The 16,773-nt window shown below is 43.9% G+C and overlaps 1 protein-coding gene and 1 long non-coding RNA gene across 4 annotated transcripts; one reads left to right on the top strand and one right to left on the bottom strand.

Annotated features, from left to right (window-relative positions):
- Positions 1-488: 488 nt before the first annotated feature.
- On the top strand, positions 489-12,461 carry SIRT4 (sirtuin 4). 2 transcript variants are annotated; one of them, XM_060310579.1, is made up of 5 exons: positions 489-542; positions 3,905-4,402; positions 6,875-7,010; positions 7,296-7,508; positions 9,438-12,461. In XM_060310579.1, the coding sequence occupies exons 2-4, from the start codon at positions 3,906-3,908 to the stop codon at positions 7,446-7,448; spliced, it is 786 nt and encodes a 261-aa protein (XP_060166562.1). In that variant the 5' UTR covers positions 489-542; position 3,905; the 3' UTR covers positions 7,449-7,508; positions 9,438-12,461. The 2 variants fall into 2 exon arrangements, with proteins under 2 accessions (XP_060166562.1, XP_030716403.1); XM_030860543.2 differs by having other exon boundaries at positions 6,875-7,169.
- Positions 5,913-13,875, bottom strand: LOC115855362 (uncharacterized). 2 transcript variants are annotated; one of them, XR_009566421.1, is made up of 4 exons: positions 13,228-13,875; positions 12,343-12,435; positions 10,730-11,963; positions 5,913-7,559 (listed from the first exon to the last, which is right to left on the bottom strand). It is a non-coding gene; the product is annotated as an uncharacterized lncRNA (long non-coding RNA). The 2 variants fall into 2 exon arrangements; XR_009566420.1 differs by lacking the exon at positions 5,913-7,559 and having other exon boundaries at positions 7,604-11,963.
- Positions 13,876-16,773: the final 2,898 nt, after the last annotated feature.

Raw genomic sequence — 16,773 nt, 5'->3', positions numbered from 1 at the left:
GAAGCCACGTGGGTAAACACATTAGTCCCTGTATATTATATTTCACTTTAATTGTTCATTTTAACTGTAAAAACATCAGTTTTTCAGCTATTTGTGAATGTATTTCTTCACAGCTCACTGCAAGGTGGGAACTTGATTCCGTTTCCATGAGTGGAAAGGTTCTGAAACACTGAAGTTGAGGATGAGTCAAACCTAGATCCATTACTAAAGCTTCTAAAGAATGAATTCCTAAGTTAACGCTGTTTGGATGTACTATTTTGCACTCAGAACAATGACGTCCAAGCTCTAACCGCTTCTCTCAAAGAGATGATGGGTAGGTAGACAGCTGCACATCGCGTACCAGGGTTCGAAGCCTCTGACCACAAAAGGCCAACAGGGGACGCTACTGGAAAACCTGGGTCCCTCGATTGTGAAGCCCAGAGGTTTGTGGGACTTGTAGTTTTTCTTGCATCATTTCAGGTTAATGAACTACATTTCCCAAAGTGCAAATACAGCCAGTCGGTCCCCCTGTCGGGCGCGGAGTGTCCCTTAAGCTGTGAAAGGTAAGTGAGTTCTGTGTGGGCTGCAGGTTTCTATAAATTGAGGATTCCACTTCTCCTCTTTGCCCTTTGATAGGACCTGGGAGAGAGCAGCTGTTCCAACAGAGCGTCTTTTCAGCGGGGTTTCCCGAGCCCTCCGGTCTCAGGAATCGGGATTATCTGTTTAGCTGTTCACTGCTGTGGAATGTCAGGGAGAAGTCAGGGTCCTGATCCCAGATCTGGAAAGCCCAGCATAAAATAATGTTTACATATGGGGTGCGTGTCACTAGAGAATTTCTGCATTTTATCTAATACTACATAAAGGCCTTGTTTTTACAGCTAGAAAAAGCTGGGGTAGAATGCCTTGTCAGGTCTCACTACCCTTCACCTTGTCCAAGAAGCCCTATTTGCAATTGAGGGTAAACTAATAGAATATGGGGGAAATAGAATAAAAGGTATGCATGTGCTTAATTACATTAATAAAATCAAAATCTCGAGAAGTCTGAGCAACAGTTTCATCAGCTAAACTGGAACGCTAATGTGCTTCTTTAGTTTATGAAGAAATAAAATAATTCTGATTTATAAAATGGGAAGTAGGTTTATGGGACACACGGTCCCCCAAGGGATAGTATTAATTAAAAATATACATGTATTCCTCTGATAGAGACATCTTTAGATATAGTCATATATTAACAATGAGCAATTAAGGGACTTAAAAAAGATATTGAGGTAAACCATTAACTTTTTGAAGTTTATAAGAAATTCAGTTCTGACCAGCCAGGTGTTACTGAGAGAGACAGAATAGGCCTTATATTATGCTAGAATTCTGCTTTATCAATTTTTTAGTTTACCTCCCTCCTTTTTAAAATAGATTTTATTTTTTAGAACTCCCCCCCCCTTTCTTTTCAGAAACCAAAATATGCAGTTTCCCTTGGATGCAGAAAGCCTTGGCAGATTTGACAGCCATAGTTAATTTTCATCTGATGGCCCCAGCATAGGAGAGCTCTGGCTGTAGGTTCTTAGGAGATCAGGAAGACAGATTGGCTTGGGCTGTTATGAAATAGTCTAGTGTGGGGACAAAGTTTTATTTTGTGGAACATATTAGAAATTCTTGACCAAAACAAATTACTAAAAAGATAATAAAAAGGTAGGCTTGTTGTTTCAGGTTGGACTTCAAAGGACCCAGGAGGGTGTGGAGTCAGTTTGTACTGGTGAGGGTCAGTTGTTAAATATTCGGGAATTTACTGGCCAGTTGTTAGATGAACCATTGGTAGCCTGAAACTGGCCACGATAGGATTATTTTATTTTATCTTTTTTTGAGGAGGAGGGTAAAGGGGAAGCCAGTTTACCAACACACCCCTAGCAAAGGTCAATTTTTTCTCTAAGCCTGGGGCCCCAGTGTTCGTTACATCCGTGAGTTATTAGATGCTGAACTAGCTCACACCCTTCCAGATTTTACCAAAGATTGATTTGGATTACAAAGCAAGATTATAAATACCCTCTAAGTGGGGGGAAGGGGGCTTACCTTGCAAGTGAATTGTTTATCTGGGAGCTGTCCTTCCAGGTATTGCAGTCATTGATTAATTCACTATCAGTAGGCTGTTCTCATAAGCATGGAATCCACCCCTGGAAATATGGTCTGGTTGGATAGCTTTCTTTTTTTTTTAATTTTTTTTGCCTGCATTGGGTCTTCATCGTTGCGCGCGGGCTTTCTCTAGTTGCAGCGAGTGGGGGCTACTCTTCTTTGCGGTGCGGGGGCTTCTCATTGTGGGGGCTTCTCTTGTTGCGGAGCACAGGCTCTAGGCATGTGGGCTTCAGTAGTTGTGGCACGCGGGCTCAGTAGTTGTGGCTCGCGGGCTCTAGAGCGCAAGCTTAGTAGTTGTGTTGCACGGGCTTAGCTGCTCTGCAGCCTGTGAGAATCTTCCCAGACCAGGGCTCGAACCCATGTCCCCTGAATTGGCAGGCGGATTCTTAACCACTGTACCACCAGGGAAGTCCCTGGATAGCCTTCTTATTAGGTAAAAACCTGTACTACTCTCCAGTACATTTTTCTCATACCTAGATATTATCTTTCAGAGGACAGTATTGTATGCAATGCCAACAAATTCCTATTCCCCAGCCATTGCTCAATATGGTGCTGTTGGCTCTTGTCACCCTTCTCATAAAATACTTCAAAGTACCAGTTTGCTGATTATTAGATACCTTTTGGGTTGGCAGCTTCCAGATGTAAGTTGAAATCTCATTAGTAACCTGCTCCCAAATCCCGTTTAGGGTGGGCTGTTTTGGGGAAATAAGGATGCTACCCCTCCATTCTTTATTTTTTAGTTTCTTGCCTAGAGTTAGTTAGGGTTTGTCTATATATTTTTAGGCTAAGCTTAGCCCTTTTTTATCTCTATTCTGTTGATAATCGTGTGCTCTTGCTTTCATTTTTGTCTAGATCAAGGGCAACATGAGGCAGGCATATGTTTGAGTTACCTGCCCTAGTTCACTTTGTCTATTTAATTTCAAATATGTTTTCTCCAAATACTATATGACTGCTAAGCTAATATGGTCCAGATATTGGAGTTTTGTCTACCTCTAAGGCAAAGCATTCCACATTTTAGCTTCTCTTCAAACTTCTCCATTCTTTTCTCCCTGTCCCTCCCCCTCCCCCTGCCATTCCCCTCCCCCTTCCTTCTTTTTTTTTTTTTCTCTTTTTGTGGGGGAAGTTTTTTTTTCCTTCATCTCATGGCTTTTGGCATTTCTGTACTTCCACTGTTCTGGGCATACTAGAGCATCTGCAATCCAAACATTCCTCTAAGAAATTACTTTAAAAAAATTTTTTTTTTTTTTTTTTTTTTTTTGCATGGCCTGTGGGATCTTAGTTCCCCAACCAGGGATTGAACCTGCACACTCAGCAGTGAAAGCGCAGAGTCCTAACCCCTGGACTGCCAGGGAATTTCCCACCACCAATTTTTTTTTTATTGTGGAGATAGGTAATATAATGAACCCCCATCCATGGACCCATCACCCAGCTTCAACAATTAACAACCCTTGGTTAATCTTGTTTCATTTATATACTCCACATTTTGTTTACCCATTCATCAGTTTTGTGGGTTTTTTTTCATTAAATTAAAATTAAAAAAAATTTAGGTGTAGTTGACATTTTCAGGTGTGCAACTTAGTGATTCATAATTTTTAAAGTTTATATTCGATTTATAGTTATTATGAAATATTGGCTATATTCCCTGTGTTGTACTATATATCCTTGTAGCTTATTTATTTTATATATAGTAGTTTGTACCTCTTAATCCTCTTCCCCATCTTGCCCCTCCCCCCTTCCCTTGGTTACCCTGGTTTTCAAAACCCAGTTTCTCACTTGATGCTTTTTTTTTTTCCCTCTCTAGAATGAGGATGAGCTTTGGGTTAACTTTCAGGACAGCAAAAGGCCGCTGGGTGCCAAACCTCAGCCAGCAGTGCTCACGCGGATCCACTGGGTTATTTGTGCCACCAAGTCCTCCTCTGGACTCTGAGAAGGTCAAAGAGTTACAGCGCTTTATCACCCTTTCCAAGAGACTCTTAGTGATGACTGGGGCAGGAATCTCCACTGAGTCGGGAATCCCAGACTACAGGTCAGAAAAGGTGGGACTTTATGCCCGCACGGACCGGAGGCCCATCCAGCATGGGGATTTTGTACGGATCGCTCAAATCCGCCAGCGGTACTGGGCGAGAAACTTTGTGGGCTGGCCTCAGTTCTCCTCCCACCAGCCTAACCCTGCACACTGGGCTTTGAGCAACTGGGAGAGATTCGGAAAGCTGTCCTGGTTGGTGACCCAAAATGTGGATGCCTTGCACACCAAGGCGGGGAGTCAGCGCCTGACAGAACTCCACGGATGCATGCACAGGTGCAGGAAAGCCTAAACAGTGTGAATGCAGACATGTGCTCCATAAGAGCAGGGACCTTGGCCGTCCTGGTCACTGTTGTCTTCGTTAGACCACGAGGAAATGATTTGGGAGGAAGTTGTTTACTTTGGGGTTGATCCCAGCAAACTCAGTGAGGGAATGGGAAGTGAAACAGGGAAGTGGGAAAGGCAGGGTAAGGTTTTGCTAATGAGTGGGTTACTGCTTGGGGCATCTGGGGCTCAAGCGTGTCAGGGGCTCTCTGACTGTAGAGCAGCTTCAGAACCGTCTCACTGGAAGTCAAGGGGAACTGGGGTGTTTATCCACTGCCTCCCATCCTTCATTGGCTGAGGGTCACTCTGGGGGAATTAACTCCCTAACACTTGACTCTGCTCCTCCGGAGAAGGCTTCCATGGCCAGGGAACTCCCTAAACAGGAGAGACACAGGAACTTATAAGAGAACTGTGGGAGGTGCCCTCTGAGTGTCCCGAGGGAACTATGAGCAGAGCGTATGCTACAAACTGCTGGGTCTCCAGTGCCTAGATACATAGATCACAGGATAGCCAGAACCCAATAAATATTGATGAAATGACCATATGTAGCCCTGGCAGTAACTTGTATCTAATTGGAGACCGTTTCCTTATCTGTAAGCCCCAGAGATCACCCTCTGAGGACTGAAATCAGTCTGCCAGTCATAGAATATTTATTGGGTGTCTGCAACACGTGGTGTGCTACTGGTGTGCCACTTGCTGGTGTGGAGAGGTCAAAACCAAAATATAAAACGTGGTCTGCTTAATATGTGAGAATTTTGTAATCTGTTTGGTGGGAGACCCAAAAATAACAGGTTTAACAACAAACCACTCCACACGTGATTGTTAAATTATGTGGTTCTTGATAGACATGTTTTACAGGTTCAGAGAAACAGAGTTAGTAAAGATTGGAGTAATCTTTTATGGGTGAGGTGGGGCTGGAGAATAGCTCAGGTATGACTAGGCAAAGGAGGGGAAAGAGGGCTTTCCAAATGAAGGGAACTTGTAGAGTCTGGCCTGGTCTCGTTGGAGGCTAGTATGAAATCAGATTGTCTGGGAAGGCTAGACCCAAATCCTGGATGCATTTGAAAATCATGCAGTGCAATTTGGGTCTGTTGTGAGAGACCAAAGGGTACTGTTAGTGGTTTCTGAGCAAGAAAGCAATATGATAAAAATAGCATTTGAGGAAGCCTGGACAGGATTAGAGAGTTAGAGTGGCTCAGGAAAGTCAGCTGGAAAGACTCAGACCAAGGTGGCATCAGGGGATGGGAGAGCTAAGGATGGCTATGGGTCCATTAAAATTTTTTTTAATGATGAAAATTTCAAACATCCACAAAAATAAAGAGAGTAGTATGATGAACTCCCACATACCATCACCCAGATCCAAAGAGTTTTATCAAGATTTTACCGTGTCTACTTATCCTTTCTCTGTCTCTTGAAATATTTTAAAACAAATCCAAGACTTCTTGTCATTTCATAGGAGGCCTTTTAAGTTGAAAAAAAAAAAAGCCAACACAGTCTGATGATTGACTAGATAGAGAGTAAAGGGAGAAAACTGAGTAACAAGTTTCTTTCCAAGGGTTTCAGCCCAAGTAACTGGAGGAAGGTGATGGAGAAGCTGTGGAGGGGGATTGAAGACAGAAGTTAAGTTTGACAGGACCATCAAGGAGACTTGGACTAAAGTTTGGGGGAGAGGGCAGGAGTGGAGTCCTGTATAGAGGAGGAAACTGTTAGCACAGAGGCACTGTAGCAGTGACCACAGAGACACCCCAGGAAGGAACAGTGGAAAGAAAACAGGTTGGAGGCTGGAGGAGCAGAAGAGGAACCAACTTCCATTTTTCTTTCAACAGCTATTTAGTGAGTGCCTGCTATGTGCAGACACTGTTATGGGCGATGGGCACAGAGCAGTGGACAAAGGACTCAAATTTCTCTTTTTTTTTTTGGAGGGCCATGCAGCTTGTGGGATCTTATTAGCCTGACCAGGGACTGAACCTGGGCCCTGGCAGTGAAAGCCCGGAATCCTAACCACTAGGCCACCAGGGAACTCCCCAGAAAGTGTTTTAAAGAGAAGATGGCAATGGACAGCGGCAATTACAGCAGATGATTAGAGCAGAGGATGGAGGGGGAAGGGGGAAAAAAAACCCTGGTTTTGGCACTAAGTAAAATGTGGTAAAGGCTTTGCAGTCATGTTAAGGATAAAAGTGAGCTAGCAGAAGGTTTAAGCAGGGAGTGTGTAGTAAGGAAACAGATGCACGTTTTTCTAGAAGGTTGGCAGTGGAAGGAAGGTGGTAGCTAAAGAGGTCATGAAAAGGTATTAATAAAGCGGGGAAAACACGGTGGGTATCAGGGAAAGAAAGTGGTGACGGAGGAGCTAGAGATGGTTGGGGGTGAAAGGTCTTCAGTAGCTTCGTGCCTCCCCAGCACAGCTGGCCTCCTCTCTGGTTTCAGGGTCCTCTGCTTGGGCTGCGGTGAGCAGACTCCCCGAGGGGCACTGCAAGAGCGGTTTGAAGTCCTGAACCCCACCTGGAGCGCTGAGGCCCATGGCCTGGCTCCGGACGGTGACGTCTTTCTCACTGAGGAGCAGGTACAGAGCTTCCAGGTCCCGCCCTGCTCTCGATGTGGGGGGCCCCTGAAACCAGACGTCGTCTTCTTCGGGGACACGGTGAACCCTGACAAGGTTGATTTTGTGCACAAGCGGGTAAAAGAAGCCGACTCCCTCCTGGTGGTGGGATCGTCCTTGCAGGTAACTGACTTGGTGTCGGGATGGTAACTGCCCCCTTTGCGGGCTGGGGAGCCCGGGAGAGGCTCCCTATTGGTTTATCTCTTCCTGCCTCTAGAGAGCTCTTATCTGCGTCTTCTGCTCCGACAGGTGTACTCGGGCTACAGGTTCATCCTCACTGCCCAGGAGAGGAAGCTGCCAATTGCAATACTGAACATCGGGCCCACACGGTCGGACGACTTGGCATGTCTGAAACTGGATTCTCGTTGCGGAGAGCTGCTGCCTTTAATAGACCCACGCTGACCACAGCCTGATATTCCGGACCCGGAAACTGGGACTTTCACTTGAATTCTGCTGCCAATGGTAAAATGCCTTCTCAGATACCAGATTCCAGTTCCCGCTCAACTGAGAGCACTGACAAAAGAGAGAAGGGTCTAGGTTTCTTAATGTATGGCCATTCTTTTTTTTTTTTTTGCGGTACGCGGGCCTCTCACTGTTTTGGCCTTTCCCGTTGTGGAGCACAGGCTCCGGATGCGCAGCCTCAGCGGCCATGGCTCACGGGCCCAGCCGCTCTGCGGCATGTGGGATCTTTCCTGACCGGGGCACGAACCCGTGTCCCCTGCATCGGCAGGCAGACTCTTATCCGCTGCGCCACCAGGGAAGCCCTGGCCATTCTTAATTGAAACTAATTTTTTAACGTGCATTACGCTATATTGTTCGAAAGACTGATTTTTGAATTCTAGGCACACAGCTATTTAAGACAATGTTCCAAAATCTGCCATTACCTTTTTCCCCATTTTTAAAAAATAACAGCTTTATTGAGATATAATTCCTAGGCCATGAAGTTCACCCTTTAAAAGTACACTTTAAAAGTATATAATTAACGTGTTTTTAGTACACTCACAAAGTTGCACATTAATCACCACTAATTCCAGAACATTTTCATCATCCCAGGAAGAAACCCTGTACCCATTAGCAGTGATTCCCCATTCCCCACCCCCTGGTCCCTGACAACAACTAATCTTCTTTCTGTTTTTGCCTATTCTGGACATTTCATACAGTATGTAGCCTTTTGTGTCTGGCTTCTCCACTTAGCATAATGTTTTCAAGATTCATCCATATTGTAGCATGTGTCAGTACTTTATATCTATTGATATTTTCACCTACGAGTACAACCACTTTAAAAAAATATAACAGCTTTTTTTTCAGCTTTGAGATATAATTCACATATCATACAGTTCACTCATTTATTGCATACAATTCAATAATTTTTAATATATTCCCAGAGGAGTACAGCCAGTTTGAAAAAGACTTTATTTTTTTTAGAGCAGTTTGAGGTTCACAGCAGAATTGAGCAGAAGGTGCAGGAATTCCCATATACTCCTTGCCCCTGTTCACTAACATGGTATTTATCGTTTACCTACTGAAGGACATCTTGGATGCTTCCAACTTTTTGGCAATTATGAATAAAGCCACTGGACTTCCCTGGCAGTCCAGTGGTTAAGACTCTGTGCTTCCACTACAGGGAGCACGGGTTTGATCCCTGGTGGGGGAACTAAGATCCCACATGCTGCACAGCGTGGCAAAAAAAAAAAAAAAAAAAGTAAAGCTGCTATAAACATCCATGTGGAGGTCTTTGTGTGGATGTAAGTTTTCAACTCATTTGGGTAAATACCAAGGAATGAGACTGTTGGATCATATGACAAAAGTATGTTTAGTTTTGTAAGAAACTGCCAAAATGTCTTCTAAAGTGGCTGCACCATTTTGCATTCCCACCAGCAATGTGTGAGAGTCCCGGTAACACCACTTTTTAAAAACCATTTTAATTGAAGTATACTGACATACAGAGAATCGCAGCCATCATGAGTGGACAGCTTGATGACGATGTAGAGCATCTAAATCAAGGAACAGAACACTGCTAGGACCCAAGAAGTCGCCTTGGCAAATCACTTTTTAACTAGTTCTTGTTACTAGAATAATACATATTTATTACAGAAAGTTTAGATGATACAGATAAGTAAAAAGGATTTTAATACAAATTACCCATAATCCCACTACCGAGATAACCAAAATCTAACATTCTGGTATAACTAAATCTAAATCTATTCTTACGAAAGTTGAATCAAGCAGTACAGTATTTTATTACATCCTGTTTGCACCTAACAGCACAGAGTGGCCATCTTGACATTCCCTAAATGCTGTAGGTTTTTTATGGTAGACTGATGTACACAATCATTTCCTCCACCCCACTGGCAGCTTATTTTGGCATTAACTTGTTTTATTTCTTTTCAGATCCCTAAGGATTCATCCCTGCTTCCTCTAACTGATCGAGGCTTACCAACTGCCGCCTGCAGAGGGCAGCAAACCGACATCTCTCTGCCAGCCCATCTCTGAACCCCGCAGCTTTCAGAGCCCAGGAGTTAAAATCTTCTGGCTGATGAGATTTGCCCCTGAAGAGGACTTTTTCAAAGCCGCAGCTTCTTTTGATAGGAAAACTGCTTTCTCTCCCTTTTTATCTCATCAGGCAGAAGAAATAGCCCAGGAAATATGTACCTCCAGAGTACTAACCTAGGGATCTCACTAATGTGGGTAAAGGGGGAAGGAAACAACTTAATTTATAATTCCGAATGCTTGAATGTCTTTAACTGAACCATTCTGATATATTTTTTGAAAAGACGAACAATGATATGAATGAATTTTTTATAAACCAAGGAATAGAGGAAGCATTTTTTTAAATAGCACATTAGGTATGTGGGCTGTTACTTTTATATTTTTTAATCAGCTAAAAGTGAATGTGGCTTTATGACACGGTTCTCTAAGGATTTCTGCTTGATTTCAGCTGCCAGAATGAGACCAGCCTTGAACCTGGTCTGCAGAGAGGAAACAGTGAATTCCCAAGTGGGTTCTTAAATTGATTTGTTTCTGCTGAGGGAAGCAGCAAGACTTGTTTGATTACTGTGTTAGCCAGAGAGAATCATTGTCGCAGGCTAAAGCTTTCTGCACGATCTCATCAAAAAGCAAAGCGGATGAAAGAATCACAGCCTATTCTGGGTAGTCTTTTGTCTAAAATCAGGGCAAGCAATACATGTTCATCCTGCATCTGCCTAGGAAGCAAATTTCAGTTGACTGGGATAACCCAAGATCTTGAAAACACAGAGTTCTTTTCACCTGCACAGCTGTAGGTTCGCTCACAGCCATTCATTAATTCTGGAGAGTCATAAGGCTGTGGTAAATCTCACTCCAGCTTTTTTGCAGATAGAGATGCTAAGGTGCTCTGAACCAGATTTGCTCAGTTACCCACAGTCAGTACCACCAATAATTGCATTCAAATCTGGGTCTTTTGAATCCCAAGCCATTCTCATCCACAAATCTCATAAACGGTTACTGACCAACACTGTGTTTAGGTACTAAGGCTACAAAGATACAACCTCTTGCTCTCAAGTGGCTCACAGAGGATGTGTTACCTCCCGTACTCTCATCCTTTACCAGAATATGTCACAGAGTCATGCATGGAATGACAGGAGAGGAAATTTAGTCCATCCCCCCTTCATTTTATTTTTGAGGAAACTAAGATCCACACTTACCTAAGGCTACAGTATGTTGTTTCAGAGCCAGGACGAGAATCCGAGTAGATCTTTCTCCCAGTTCTTTTAGACAGCAACGCTTCCTACTTGTCTGAAGATTATAGTTAGAAGGAAGTCAGCCTGAAGTAGAAGTAGAAGCCAACAGTACACCCGGCCAGGAATGGTTAAAATGTGGGCAGTGGAGAGCAGGTTAGGCTGCGAGGGAGGGAAGGCAGGCTCTTTCATCAACTAATGCTGGCACGATTTATGAAACCGAGTCTTGAGGGCCTTAGGAATGTTTGTTTTGTTCATATTTCCTCCTGAGATGGAATTCTTTGCAAAAAGTTTGTCTCAAGAGGAACCTGGTATTTCCTGAAGCTGATGCTTCTCAGGTCTCCTTACTTTACATCTTTTGCTCTCCACCAGCACAGCAGTCCCCAACCTGCTGTAAGTGCCCTCGGTTGGAATAACAGACTTCTACTAGCGGGTGCTATCAGCTTTCACTGCCCTGGTTACATGGTTGTAACTGCATAAGCCCAGCTTTGGCTGTGACTTTCAGTCATATCCTTCCTCGTTGCTTCCACAACTGCTCTGCTATCACAGTAAGTACAAGTCATGAAGGCAAACAAGTACAGAATACTCGAATCTCCTTCCCACTAACTCATATTCCTTCTTTCATGCTGTCATAAATTGAATATCCTCTCAGTTCTCCCTTAAATAACAGCATTTGTTGGGACTACCCTGGTGGTCCAGTGGTTAACACTCCGCGCTTCCACAGCAGGGGGCACGGGTTCGATCACTGGTCGGGGAACTAAGATCCCATGTGCTGTGTGGTGCAGCCGAAAAATAAATAATAAGAAATAAAATAATAGCATTTGTTGAGCACACTATATCCCAAGCATTGTGCAAAGTATTTTACAACATGTTAGCTCACTTAATGAGTTAATCCCACATGAGATGCTTGGACATGCATAAAGGTCAGTCTTCAGTGAATGCCAAACATTTCCTGAGAGGATCAAAGTCAGGACGGATAGGAAATTCGACACTCCTAGGTAGGGTGACCAGCCATCCCAGATTGCCCAGTACTGAGGGGTTTTCCGGATGTAGGACTTGAAGTACTAAAACAAAGATGAGTTGGTCACCTTGCTCTGAGGAATAGCAAAGGTTGCCACCAGCTATAATAGTTAATTCCAGATATATTATTCTTGTTGAGATTCAAGATGGTGCTCTGAGATCCAGATTGTTTCCGTAATTTCTGTCACAAAAGAGATCAATTCCACTTCATGAAGAAAAAAAAAAATTAAACTCATCCAAGAAAGCAGAATGTTTTTTTTTTTTTCTCGATTTAATAGAAAAGGAATATAGCACGGCACTGAAAGTTTTAGAAAATAGACAGACTTGGATTTCCAACCCTGTCTTGCTACTTAGTAGTTAGGTGAACTTGGGCAAGTTGTTTTATCTAAGCTTCAGTCTCTATAAATGAGGATAATAGGAGCTACCCAATTGAGTGGTTACGAAGACTAAACAAGGTAATGATGCATGTGTAGCTCACAGCACAGTGCCTGACAGAGTAAGCAGATATCAGCCATTATCACTAGAGTATGGGAGGAGGGTGGGAGGGGAAGCCATCCTACCTGCCAAACCTTTGTCTCCTATTGAGTATTCCTTAGAGTAGACTCACTCGGATCTTCCCCAGAGCCACTTTTCTTTTTTGTGTACCTGTTTGTCTTTAAAAAAAAAAAAAATTACAAAAGCCAAGCTTTGCTTGATGTAATAAAGCCTTTCTAAATAAAATAAAGCATATTCTTCCAGAAAACAGAAGCCTCCTATACTACTGGTGGGAATGTAAATTGGTGCAGCCACTGTGGAAAACAGTATGGAGATTTCTCAAAAAACTAAAAATAGAACTACCATATGACCCAGCAATTCCACTCCTGAGTATATATTGGAAAGAAACAAAAGCACTAATTCGAAAAGATACATGCACCCCAATGTTCACAGCAGCATTATTTACAATTGCCAAGGTATGGAAGCAACCTGTGTCCATCAACAGATGAATGGATAAAGAAGATGTGGTATAAATATACAATGGAATACTACTCAGCCGTAAAAAAGAACAAAATTTTGCCATTTGCAGCAACATGGATGAACTTGGAGGGCATTATGCTAAGTGAAATAAAGACAAATACTGTATGATATCACTTATATGTGGAATCTAAAAAATACAACAAACTAGTCAATAAAACAAAGAAGCAGACTCGCAGATATAGAGGAGAAATGAATGGTTACCAGTAGGGAGAGGGAAGGGGGGATGGGCAATACAGGGGTGGGGGGTTATGATGGGATTATATGAAATCGTGTATGAAACTTTTGAAAATTGTAAAGCACTATAGAATTTAAAGGCTCTTTCATTCAAAAAGTTAAAAAAAAAGAGTATCCTTCCTTCTATTTAGGAAACAGTATTTATTGAACATTTACAACAAGCACTGTAGGAAGCATTTTACAACGCATTTACTCACCTTATTCCCACAACCGTAAGATCCACGCACTGTTACTTCCTTGGAAAGATGAGGATCCTGAAGCTCACAGACCTTATGTAACTTGCCCAAGGTCACCTAAAGTGACCAGGCCAGTAATCAAAGCCAGTCCAGTTTTGAACTCGCTCTCTCTTTTGAATGTTCTCGAAATTCGGTGGGGTAACTAAGCAACTGTACTTTGAGAAGGAAGAAGGGCAAGGCTCAAGAAACTTTCAGAGTGACCCCAGTTGGGTCCTAAAATATGAATAGGCAATCACCAAGCGGGGAGAGGGAGATCATTCCAAACGGAGGCAACAGCAAAAGCAAAAACATGGTCAGAACTGCAAATTCCTTCACCTTTTCTTTTTCTCTTGAAGGGGGTGGGGACTCAAGTGAGAACTTGGGACGCCCCAGAGGCCTTTGGCTCGTCCGAAATTTACTCGCTTCTCTCCTTGGCCATTCCTCCTTTTCGCCCCATTTTGATTTCCTGCACCCCACTTTTCTGGTCCCCTCGGTGCCTCCCCAGGATGAATGAAACGGAGGAGTTACCAGACGGAAACTAGTAGAGGGAGCTGGGGGAAGAGGTGCGTGTGTGCAGGGAATGAGAGACCCAGAGAGGGACGCGCACGGTAAGAAAGTTGACCCCAACGTCACACGCACAGGAGGTCGCCGTCTTTCCACACTTGACTCGCCCACTCTGTCCTTCCTGCGGGATTCTGAAGGGCTGACCGCCTCCCACCTTCCGCGGACGCCAACCACTGCGCCTGCGCTGACTCTCTTCCTCCCCCCCCACCCCGCCTCCTACCGAGCGCGAGAGGGGCGGGGCCTGAGTCTGGGAGGCGCGGAGGTAGGCTGGGGACTGGGCCGCTGTTCACCAATAGAAAAGAGGAACCGAGAGCCACGTGCCCAAAAGATACCCAATCACATTTCCTACTCCATAATCCTCCGTCCCTGGGGTGTGGCCAACGGATTGACAGGATTGGGCGTGCACGGTCACGTGACCCGAAAAGGTAAATACGGCAACGCGGTTTTTCCTCGCCTGCGGAAAATCGTTGCGCGACGCTCTACCTTCGTTGAACAATTATTTAATGAGCGTGTGTGATGTGCTAAGCACTGTGAAGATGCTGTGGCTTCTGGGATGTACGTAATCCAGACATTGTATTACTCTCGGTCCAGCTACTGTACAAGTGTTTCCCGTATTCCGTTTCCTGTAGTGAGCACCCCGCAGATGCTCTTTAAAGATCGTTAAAGGAATTAGTTCTCTCTTCCCCAACACTTGGGATGATAAAAAGAGGTAGGTTTTTACGTCAGAGGATATTTTTAGAGCCCAGTTGGAGTACTTGGGTGACTTTTCTCTATTTGTTGTTTATCAACCGAAAAAAATAGGAATAAGCAACAGTTCCCTAAAATCTTATTTTTCAGGACTTCCCTGGTGGCGCAGTGGTTAAGACTCTGAGGGCTCCCAATGCAAGGGGCCCGGGTTTGATCCCTGGCCCAGTACTAGATCCCGCATGCATGCCGCAGCTAAGAGCTTGCATGCCACAACTAAGACCCAACGCAACCAAAAAAAAGAAAAAGAAACTTATTTTTCTTCCATCTAAACAGGGGCTTGCAGTTGCCTTTCATAGAAGAAAGACGTTTATAACCTTTACAGTTCTTTGAAGGCTGAGGCCAGGTCTAACTTAATTGTGTATCCCTTGCAATCATACTGTAGCACAGTATGTATAGAAAGCCATTCTACCTAGGTTTGATGAATTTGCATTTGACGATAGTCCCGTTCTTGCCTGCAAAAAGGTCCTGAGAGCTAATGACCAACACTTCATTCAGCAATTATTTATTGACTGCCGCATGTATCAAGGACAGTACCAGGCAGATAGGGATACAAAAGTGATGAAGACACCTCATTCTGCCTTCAGCAAATTCATGGTGTGATGGCACTTTTCCTCTAAATTATCCAGGTTTGGGTTCCAATATCCGCTATCCCATCTATGAGAGGGTGGCCTTTGACAAATCACTTGCCTTTTTGAGCCAGTTTGCTCATCTGTAAAATGGGGAGGTATATACTATAGAGCTGTTGTGAGGATGATGAGGTAATTGTGCAAAATGTTTGGCACACTCTGGAGCATAGAGCATAGCATATGTTATGTAGCATATGCCAGTTTGACAGAAAGAAAAAAAAAGTTTCAGAGAAGACTAAACTGAAGGCAGCTACTAACAATAAATCATTGTCTTCAGGCCAGTCCCAAATACATTGTGTCCTCAGCATTTTGTACTGTGTCTGGCCCAGAGAGAGTATTCAATAAATATTCATTGAATGGATGAATGAAATGAAGGAGAAACTGGGCCAAAAGACAAATCTGCACACACTCCTTTGCTGCCCACCATACACCCAGCAGCCTCCAGTGGTTTAAAACTGCTCAGTGATGGCTTCTCATAGTCCACATCACCCTTTCTCATCTCTTTGCTTTTCCAATTCAGTTCCCTCTGTGCCCCTCCCCACTCTTTCTGGTGAATTTCAGTGCCAGTGCAGTCATAAACCTTTGTAGAGAAACTTGGCCGAGTGACTTAGTGGTTAAGAACTCAGGCATTGCCAAGCAGACAGATCTGGTCAAATCCTGACTCTGCCATTTGTGTGATCTCAGGCAAGTGACTTCTCTGAGTTTTTAGTTCCTCATCCATAAAATGGGGGCAATAACATCGATCTCACAGAGCTGGTTTGAATGCTTACTGAGATGAGACACGGAAAGCCCTTAGCACAGTGATATGTGGTAGGTGCTCAAGATGTAGAAGTTGTTAATTATATTTCATGACTACAGTGTAAAAATCAGCTGTAGAGTGTGATGAAGGCTTTGAAGGGTTTAGAAAGGAGTTATAGGAAAAAATGTTTAACGCAGTTGGAAATGGAGGCAGAGAAATAAGGGGGTGATATTTGGCTCAAACTGAGGAGCCCACCACTTCAGGCAGGGCAGGGTCATGGTTAAGAGCGTGTGTTCTGTTGGACTTGCTGGGTTCAGATCCCTTCTTTGCTACTTACTAGATGAATCTTGGTGGGCAAGTGACCTGGCGTATTGAAGTTCAGCTTAGAAAAATAGGATTTGCTAATAGTGTCTAAATCTTACAGGGCTGGACTTCCCTGGTGGCGCAGTGGTTAAGAATCCACCTGCCAAGACAGGGGACACGGGTTCGAGCCCTGGTCCGGGAAGATCCCATATGCCTTGGAGCAGCTAAGCCCGTGTACCACAACTACTGAGTCTGTACCCTAGAGCCTGCGAGCCACAATTACTGAGCCCACGTGCCACAACTACTAGAGCCCGCATGCCTAGAGCCCACACTCTGCAACAAGAGAAGCCACCACAATGAGAGGCCCGCGCACTGCAACGTTGAGTAGCCCGTGCTCACTGCAACTAGAGAACGCCCGTGCGCAGCAATGAAGACCCAACACAGCCAAAAATAAATAAATAAATAAATAAATAAATAATCTTATAGGGCTGTCCAGGAAATTTAGAGACACACAATTCTGGCACAGAGTAAATTATCAGTGGTTGTTAA

The sequence above is a fragment of the Globicephala melas genome, chromosome 13, assembly GCF_963455315.2.
Source record: "Globicephala melas chromosome 13, mGloMel1.2, whole genome shotgun sequence".
Taxonomy (NCBI): Eukaryota; Metazoa; Chordata; class Mammalia; order Artiodactyla; family Delphinidae; genus Globicephala; species Globicephala melas.
Note: the sequence above shows the minus strand (reverse complement) of the source record. Positions and strands in the feature narration are given on the sequence as shown.